This window comes from Saccoglossus kowalevskii, chromosome 2, assembly GCF_978046115.1.
Source record: "Saccoglossus kowalevskii chromosome 2, keSacKowa6.1, whole genome shotgun sequence".
Lineage (NCBI taxonomy): Eukaryota > Metazoa > Hemichordata > Enteropneusta > Harrimaniidae > Saccoglossus > Saccoglossus kowalevskii.
Window position 1 is genome coordinate 27,590,593 of NC_140642.1, and position 10,595 is coordinate 27,601,187.

Genomic DNA, 10,595 nt, shown 5'->3' on the forward strand with positions numbered 1-10,595 from the left:
TAAAAGTAATAGTCACTGGCAGCTCATTGCGCCTGCCGCTCAAGTTGGTAATACAAAATACGAAAATGATGTATCATTTAGTAATAAATAACTAATCGCTTCTTTGGCGCCAAAATAAAAAAAAAATGTTCACTGAACGTCATTATGTGACGCCAAAATGCATGGACACCGTAAGACGGCGGCACACCCACTGTCTGGTGCATTCAGCGTCGCCTGTGTTGGCGTTATGTGACAAAAAATGACATGATTGGATGAAAGCATAGTATTTCAAAGCAAAAACTGTGATTGGCTGCGCAACCGTTCGTCATTTACAAAATAGTAAATATCTCAAAAAACCTGTTAACGCTTTGTCACTAGGCAGAACAATATTAGTTATACTAAGTAGTAAGAATCAAATAAATTGCAGCATTCAACCGAAAGAGGTTTTAATACTATGCCAGACATCTTCATTATCTTAAACGCACGAATAATTAATTGGCTTTGCAAAATTTTGCATTCTTAGATTGAAATGGTTTCTGCGTGACAAACTTAAAATTCTCATGTACTTTCACCAACATTTCCTGCAGTTCGTTCGTGTTCTGCGTGGTGGTGTTTTTTTTTTCTGATAGTGGCACATATTTTTTTGTATTGAAAACGCTTTGTTGATAAATAAGAAATGTAACTTTATTGTGACGTGAAATTATCCTGAAACCTCTTTGTGAAGCACGTTGTTTTGAAAAATAGGTGACCTATGTTTATATTAGTCGCAATGGTGCAATAGAAATAAACGTGACTCAACTGATTTGAAGTACCGATCCGCATTTACGGACGATTTCCTTACAACACCGTTCAAAAAACCTTTATTTCAATAATTTATTTATAGACTTGATAGAGTCTATGATAATTTATTATACACCCCACTCGTACCTGGTCTGGATAACTAGTGCCACTGGTGTCCATTTATTTTAAAATACGAGTAACCTTATACGTGTAATATATATGGTTGACTTATTGTTTCTCCTTGTGGTGCATTGTGGTAAACGATCCACACTAGTGACAGTAGCAGCGTTGAAAAGAAAGAATGACTATTTACGTAATACTATATTACCAGATAATATAGTCATTGACTTCACATATCATCCCTATTCCAGATGTTGATGGGCTATGGAAATACAATTCTATAGAATACAGAAGTATTTGTATTAAAATTGTTGCAGGACTCATTTATAGAAGCACTTAAAAGAAGACAATAGTTTCAGAATAAATTACAGAAACAGTAAAAAGGGGACAGTGTTTTTAGAATACAGTACGGAAACACATGAAAGAAGTCAAATATTTCAACAACAAAAATACAGAAACACTGGAAAGAAGTTTAGTTTTTAGAATAAAATACAGAGACACATATAAAGACAATGGTTTTAGAATAAAGTACAGAAAGCAATGGAAAAAAGATAGTAGTTTCATAATAAAGTACAGAAATAGTGGAAATGAGACTGTATTTTTAGAATATAGTACAGTGAGCAGTGGAACAATGCCTAGTATATTATTAAAAGGCCATTATCGTGATCTTATAGTAGATGCAAGTAAAGTTTTTAACTAGTTTTATCGAATTGTCAATATATTGGTATAATAGCAATAACCCCCGTCGAAGTTGGGTATACCTGCGGCTCGTGCATATATGTCGTGAATTGTGCAATATCTCGTGGTATACCCGCCTTCGGCGGGGGGTTATAGCTTAAATACATCATAGAAAATATAGACATACATTATTTTGTTATTGTGTATCTTTGCGCCAGATGTCTATATTGTTAGGCCCAAATAAGAGATTATTTAGTGCCAAAAAATCAAGTACATATAACTCAAAAATAAGCTTTATATTATGCTTTTACAAGATAGCATTTACATGGTACACGAAGTTGCTGTTGATAGGTAGGTGTACATAAACCTACCTAGTTGTTGTAAATGTAAATTGTGTCTCGAACTAATCATACACAGCGTACCAAACTCATACTAAACTAAGATGTGTTATTCCAATAGCGCCCTCACATGGTACACTAAACTATAGCTGATTGTGGAGTGAGCCAAGTAATGTTTGAAATACAGACGTGTAATTGTTGCCACCATGGCAACACTAAGCAATTTATCAAACGCAAGTACATAGGTCATTTGGAAGTAACACAGTTGCTTAGTGGATATCCATAATTTTTTGGACGAGTTCATTGGACCGGGCAATAAACTCAAGCATACTAGTACGTCGTTTACATGACACGCTACAATTAAAACAATCCACACACGTACCGTTAAAAACAAAAACAAAAAAAACACATTTAATATCTACAGACACGTACAAGTGTGCTAGGTACGCCCATACTGCACGAACATTACATTAAAGTACGGTTAGTGTGCACGTAAACAATGACAACTCAACGTAATTGATGGCAACGTGCCCCTTCTATTTGTTTATGAGTCACTATTTATGAAGCTTTTGTGACCCTTGTGTGGTTTCGTGGTGACTCCTAGACTTAAACCGAAGTAACAGGTGCGCACGCATACATATCTCGTTAGTGAGCCATAATTGACTGTACGTGGTATCATCAGTCAAGTAACTTGAACGCAGATCCTCCTTGCAGACAACCACGATGACAAGTAAACTCCGTACGTAGCATCCTGGGATGCAAACTCGGTGTCGCTGTAACACATTGTAAGTATGATCACAGTACTTGTATGTTACTTGTGTACTCATTGTCATCATTTTACTGTGGATGGATTATACACTGCCTGTGTTGAGTGTGTGTGCGTGTCTGAAAAGGAGGGGGTATTCAACAAGTGTTTTTCACTCCTGGTCTTGTTTTCATTGTCTATGATCAAACGTCCTTCGTTTTCACGAAAAACATCGCTGGACATCTGAAAACTATGGCTAGACCATCATGTAAATACAGAATCCATGTCCTGGGGCGGCATTACAATTGCGCATACAATCAACACGACCACAAATAACCGTGTGTTGTCTCGTGTCTCCATGGCCTCGATTTACAGGCACATCGTCACCGTGGTCTATGGTCACCGGCCAACTACTAATCTCGGCGTACTGGCACGTAGTCGCCGGGTCTATGGACACTAACCATTGGAATAAATCTGAATTTATCATGTTTCCGAGTTATTGCACATAACAATAGTGATTATCTCACGCACTATATACCCGACTTAAAGCAATAATCTTTTATGTTGTCTTGTGTGTGCTGGTAAAGCCCGTGGTAATAAACACGACAATAGTGTAGTGCTGTGTTTGGTCTCTCCCAATTACTGTAACCATTAACGAGTAAGTTTATCGTGAAATGTTACAGTTGTCTTCACGTGTGATTAACTCAACTTGTTCTATCTTTTTTCAATATACATTGCACAGCTTACATATGTATGCATGGAGTACGTTGATTCAGAGCTAACCGACCATCTACAAGTGAAACAACGCGTGCATTATTGTATCAAATACCACAGGGCATACTTTTAGATTTGCTGATCCGATGAGATAAATAGCATTATTTAGTATCTGGTTAGACCGTAGACTTTCATTCTGAGTGAACATGTTCAGTAAATTGATAGTTTATGGTATCTGGCGGCATAAAACGAACCTTGGGTGCAAAGTCAGCACCAATACTTTGATGGCCATGCTAGCTACATTGCAGTCTACGTTTGAGCACGTATTTTAACAACATGTCAGTTAGAATATAACTTGCGCTATTGTGTTTCAATTGTTGTGTGTGATTTTTAACCTGACAACATCCCACGTAACGTAAAACATTGATAACGATTTGTCGTTGAATTGTCGGTCGATGAATGGTTGAGGGGTACAGACGCATTTTACAACAATGGCGTTATTGTTGAAAAACATTATGTGCGTTTACGAGGCGTGTGCACTTTATCAGTCACTACCAGTGTACGTGTGGTAAGTGCCACTGAATGGTGAATGGTGGATATAGAAGCGGAAGATTTTGATAATGCTTGCTGTATACATTTACATTTACTTACATTACAGCGGCTCTCAACATTTAAAACAATGAAATAATGCTACTTTTTAGATTAAAATTAGATCATCTCCAACTATAGGTAAATACATCCCAACGTTGACAACAGTTACCATTAAGTTGCTACAAACTAGCAAATACACAAAATTGATCAACATAGAAAAGTGTTACTTTCTTTATTAATTCAGAATCCAAGACATATTAACTGACAATACAAACAATGCGTTTCCGTCGTTGGGTTTACATACGTGTCAAGCTCTATACAATAACATTTCCAATTACTTCTCAGAAATGTAATTCAGTTGATTAAATATTTTCCAGAAACAAACCCGAGGACCGTGCCGACGTAAAATCACAGCCTTCATTAGTAAATAAGGTGTAGTAACGCGCCAGGAAGTTAGTAGTTGCTTGTATCGACGTGTTGATAATAGTTGCTATAGTTGTTTATATCGATGTGTTGGTAACAGGTGCTAGTTGCCAGTATCGATGTGTTGATAATGGTTGCTAGTTGCTTGTATCGATATGTTGTTAATGGTTGCTAGTTGTCTATATAATTGGTGTGTATATATTCGTGTTTAGACGTATTTACTTATTACACGTTGTTATTGTTCACAGGTGTGACAAGTTACGTTGGCTGGTGATTAAATCAGTAGGTGTTAACACTGGATACATTATGGTGGTTATTCCTAATTAACTGACAGCCTTCGCCATCCACGTAGAAAACGAAGCCTTTTCCATCGTATAGAAAAGGGAACCTTTGCCAATCTCGTAGAAAACGAAGCCTTTTCCATCGCACAGAAAAGGGAACCTTTGCCAACCTCGTAGAAAACGAAGCCTTTTTCATCACATAGAAAAGGGAACTTTTGCCAACTTCGTAGAAAACGAAGCTTTTGCCACTGTGTAGAAAACGAAACCTTCCGAGTCGCCATCCACACAGAAAGCCAAACCTTCGCCATCGCATAGAAAACGAAACCTGTGCCAACCTCGTAGAAAACGAAACCTTCGCCATCCAAGTAGAAAACGAAGCCTTTTCCACTGCCTAGAACACGAAACCTTCGCCATCCTCATAGAAAACGAAGCCTTCGCCATCTACTCAGAAAGCGAAACATGCCGAGAGGAGCGTCCGTAATCGATGTGAGGAAAGACGAATCTCATACAGTCATTAAAAAGATGGACGCACGTGCAACACATCATATTGGCCGTGGAAAAAATCATATTGTTGCCATGGAAAACGCAAAGGAATTGAGAATGCTGCAAAACGCTAAACGAATGACAGTGGCCACAATGAGCAAAGAAGAACGTGAAATGAGAAAACGAATGGTACACTTAAAGAGTTTGTTAGACGAGACACGTCACAGGAAGAAACCCAACGAAAACGTGCAAGCGAGAGACGGGGGTGATTCAGGACATAAGACACAAGAAACTACATTTCGACCTTCTGGTGTGAGAGGAGAAAACACATTCACCGACCTCTCCCGAAAAGGCAGGGAGTTATATCTCACAAGGACATTGACCGAACTTGATTCAACTTATGATCGTCACCGGGAACTGACGTACCTCACCGAAGAGAAGACTAAACAAATGAAGGAAAATCTAAAAAAGATGGGCGAAGATAAAGCTGGATTGCGGAAAACGAAAGTCCATAGGAAAAAAGAAGCAAATGCTGTCAATAATGAAATACAATCGAGTGACGACGGAGAGGGCGCTACAGGAAAAGATGGACCCATCTCATCAATAGAAATAACAAATACAATGGAAAAAGAAGAAGATTATAATGTGTTTGGAAATAAAGGGCATCTACCAACACTTAGCCTCAGTTTTCCAGAAATCCCCAAAACATTGCCAAAGCGAACATCATTAAGTCAACTCATTTCATCCGGCCAATTTACTGTACTACCAGCGATAAACGACCCCCGACGTCTGAAATCGTCTCCTACCGCCTGTCATGCCGATGAGATCGAGGACACAGAGGAAATGCACCCGCAAGTACGAAACGATTCGTTGGTTCCACGTATAGGGGAAGCAATGTCATATTACCAGATTCCAATCCAAATCAACTCGTTCAGTGCACCGCACACGACGACAAAACCGACCAGGTCACGTGACCTTATTGACGCAAAGAAAAACAATGAAATGTACGTGTGGCTGGGATTCGAATCAGAAAATGAAATGAAGGAGAAACAGCGAGTTAGATCAAGCAGTCCATCAAGCAGCTCATCAAATAGTTCAGATGATGAATCAGAGAATACAGATGACGATACTATTATGGAAAATAGAAAAGAACTAACAAAATGTAGTACATTAGTTAAACAGCCATCTAAATTGGGGGCTCCAGTCACAATATCAGGACATAAAAACGGGGAAAGGAATCCATTTAGCAAAGCCGCCATGGCAATTTTGGTTATCAGACAATTTCAGATGAACATTAAAAGTTAATTACAAGGACATAGGACACATGCAGGAACTGTCCCCGGTAGAGTGCAATGATCAAATCATGTGTGTATTCTTAATTCATTTCATTTGTTTATGCAAGTAATAATAGTGGATACACGGAAACATGTAACTGTAAACGGTACAGTATTCAAACCTATGGGATTGTATGATATGAATAACATGAGTGCAAAATTCAAATCAAATGTGACTGTAATAATATGACTAACATTAATGTGAAATACAAAACAATGGGACTGTATGATATGAAAAAACATTAGTGCAAAATTCGAATCAATGAGACTGTGATATGACAAAAATGAGTGCAAAATTTAAAAACAATGATGCTAATGATATGACAAACATTAGTGCAAAATTTAAATCAATGATACTAATGATATGACAAACATTAGTGCAAAATTCGAATCAATGAGACTGTGATATGACAAAAATAGTGCAAAATTTAAATCAATGATGCTAATGACATGACAAACATTAGTGCAAAATTCGAATCAATGAGACTGTATGATATGACAAAAATTAGTGCAAAATTTAAATCAATACTACTAATGATGTGACAAACATTAGTGCAAAATTCGAATCAATGATACAGTGTGATACGACAAACATTAGTGCAAAATTCGAATCAATGATACAGTGTGATACGACAAACATTAGTGCAAAATTCGAATCAATGATACAGTGTGATACGACAAACATTAGTGCAAAATTCGAATCAATGGTACAGTGTGACATGACAAACATTAGTGCAAAATTCGAATCAATGAGACTGTGTGATATAACAAAAATTAGTGCGAAATTTAAAACAATGATACTAATGATATGACAACAAATGGTGCAAAATTTAAATCAATGATACAGTGTGATATGACAAACATTAGTGCAAAATTCAAATCAACGAGACTGTATGATATGACAAAAATTAGTGCGAAATTTAAATCAATGATACTAATGATATGTCAACAAATGGTGCAAAATTTAAATCAATGATACCAATGATATGACAAACATTAGTGCAAAATTCAAATCAACGAGACTGTATGATATGACAAAAATTAGTGCGAAATTTAAAACAATGATACTAATGATATGACAAAAGAAGCTGTTTGGTATGACAAATATGAATTGAAGTGATAGTTATATCTACATAAATAGTTTGTTTCACATGCTGCATTGTCTTACGTGAACAGATTACAACTACAGCATGTAATAACAGAAGGCCGTTACTCTTTCTTGTGGCTGGAGTATAGTATACTATGTATAGGCAAGTTGTTACGCATACACATTAACTAAATATTATTAGCAAAGAAGATGTGCCTATGTCATGATAAGGTGTTTCTAGATTCACGTATATGCATTCACTGATTACATAGTAGCTATGTACAATTTCTCAAACTGGAATATTTAATAAAAGCAGCATTATTTTATTGAACCCAGGTTAAATAGCATGTGAGCTATGAACTATGACCGCAATATTTCTGTTGTTATTGTTGTTACATATTAATTTAAATACGAGATTTATGTACCCAAGCATCACATTGTATGTCATCCTCACACGTTGTACGTCCACAGTATGTCCGGACCCCCCCCCCCCCCGGTTGAAAAAATTTCAATTTGTTTCTGTATAATATAAAAAAAAATCATTAACTTAGTCTGGCGATTTTAAAGTTTGGACCCCCCATACAAACTCCTACCAGGCGAGATCAATATCTTGCCCACGTCACCCCAGCATGTGTTATTGAGTGCAGTATATTAACCTTTATGTTATGTCCAAAATGTGAAGTGATCTTCAATAATGGCTAATGATATCCTAAAGAAATGGGAAAAAAATAACTGGGTTTGACATTTTTGTTTTGCCTACTGTTCAAGAACGGTTTACAACCTCAAACTACTAGTCGTCAACTTCACCCAATAGCACTTTTAAAATTGCAATTGAAGCAAAATATAAAAAGTTACCCAGACCACCAAACATGTAAGTTGAAATTTGTAAGTAACCGGAAAGTTCTCGTGACATGACATGTTGAGATACAGGAAGTGGGATTAATATATATGACTACAGTCCCTCTATCCATACAGTCAGAGGACTGTGATATGACATAGGCGAAGGCTTGAGGAGAACGATGTGATATGAGAGGAGGGTTCAATTGACACAATATAGGTGAAGACGTGACGTGATGTGATGTGATGTAGAAAGAGGTTCCAATGGACATGGCATAGGTCAAGGCTTGATCACAGAAAGCCCAGGAACTATGATCAACTGTACGCACTCCCTATGAGCGAGGGGAGGAGGGTATCGGCTAGTATCTAGTGTAAGAAATAGATGAAGGCTCCAGCGAGCTCACATATTTTAAACTCAAAAAACAGTCAAACAGAATGAGAAATAAAATCTAAATTTCGCCAAAGACTTACTTTTATTTTACTGATATCACTAGAATAAATCAAAAAAACTACAAAAATTGCCTCCATTTATGAACAATTAACGGTTGGCCCGAACGCATGGCACAGTTGGAGGCGTGGCCTGTTCAGCATTTGTCAACAACCATTCACAAGACTGGTTACGAACCACACCGTGGTTACGACTCGGTTAGCCTTGCTCAACTGGTTCGTAACCATTCTTGTCACTGGTAAAATGTACCTGTCTTGTACAGGTATACAGGTACTGTAACCACCTGTCATCAACTTAAACTAAATAAAACATCAGGGGAGGACGAGCTCTGTAATGAATTGTTTAAATATGGTGAATTCTACATTCTTGAAGGGCTTCAAAAATTGTTTAGTCATATATATAATTCAGGCATTTTCCCAGCCAGTTGGAACACGAGCTTAGTTGTTCCTATTCACAAGTCAGGGTCCAAGACAATTCCTAATAACTACAGAGGGATTGCAGTATCTAGCTGCTTAGGAAAACTGTTTACCAGTATCCTGAACACTAGGCTAATAGCATACTTGGACAAACAAAATATTATTTTAAAGCATCAATTCGGTTTTAGGAAAAACTGCAGGACCACAGACAATCTCTTTATATTAAAAACAATTGTACAAAAATATCTCTATAATAATAGCCATTCAAAAGATATCATAACCTCCAAGTCTAACAAAATCTATGCTTGCTTCATAGATTTTAGAAAGGCATTTGACAGTGTGTGGCATAATGGTCTCTATTTCAAACTCCATAAAAATGGCATATCAGGTAAAATGTTTGAAATAATAAAAAACATGTACGAAAACAACAGGTACAGAATTAAAACAAAAGAGGGTTTAACTGAGAGCTTTAAATCAACAGTTGGAGTCAGACAAGGGTGCAATCTTAGCCCTACTCTTTTTAACATTTTCTTAAATGATCTACCTAACTGTTTCAACTCTGAAAACTGTGACTCCCCGGTTCTTGATAATTTAAAAGTAAGTTGTCTCCTATATGCAGATGATGTTGTCATTTTATCTAAATCTGCTAGGGGGCTACAAAACTGTTTAGACAACTTGAAAATATACACGTCAAAATGGCGCCTGGCTGTTAATACAGAGAAAACAAAGGTTATTGTATTCAATAAATCAAACAGAGCCCTGAGCAATAATATATTCTTCTTCGCTGAAAAAGAAATTGCCATAGTTAAGCAAATTAATTACCTGGGTATAACTATAAGTGCTAATGGCAAACATAAAGAGGGTATCAATAATTTAAAAAATAAAGGGATGAAAGCTCTCTTTGCTTTGAAATTCAAACTCGGTTATGACAACTCACTAAACATACCCCTCCAACTATCTTTATTTGACAAACTGATAAGACCAATTATTGTATATGGTAGTGATGTTTGGGGTGATGAAAGCACAACTAAGTCTGCAATTGAGGATGTCCATCTTTCATTTTGTCGGTTCATTCTTGGTCTCTCAAAATTCACACCAAAAATGGCTGTTTATGGTGAGCTAGGAAGGTACCCCATTGACTGTTTTATCAAGAAACAACAACTTAAATATTTCAACCGGGTAACAAACTCTGATAACACATTACTAAGAGAAGCCTACTTAGTAAACAAGAATGTAAAAAGTAAATGGTTTACAAGTGTAGAAACCCTCATGCAAGATTTAGATGTTGTCACCATTGTAAACTCAAGTGAAAAAATAATTAAGAAAAATTTAGACTTTATT

The 10,595-nt window shown here is 36.8% G+C and overlaps 1 protein-coding gene across 1 annotated transcript; it reads left to right on the forward strand.

Moving 5' to 3' along the window:
• The first annotated feature begins 2,574 nt into the window (after positions 1-2,574).
• Positions 2,575-6,637, forward strand: LOC144345858 (uncharacterized). The gene is made up of 2 exons (XM_078006931.2): positions 2,575-2,680; positions 4,617-6,637. Exon 2 carries the CDS (start codon positions 5,109-5,111, stop codon positions 6,435-6,437), a length of 1,329 nt encoding a protein of 442 aa, XP_077863057.2. The 5' UTR covers positions 2,575-2,680; positions 4,617-5,108; the 3' UTR covers positions 6,438-6,637.
• Positions 6,638-10,595: the final 3,958 nt, after the last annotated feature.

Excerpts from the sequence above, each read along its gene's own strand:
- LOC144345858 (XM_078006931.2), top strand. The coding sequence starts at position 5,109 with ATGCCGAGAGGAGCGTCCGTAATCGATGTGAGGAAAGACGAATCTCAT.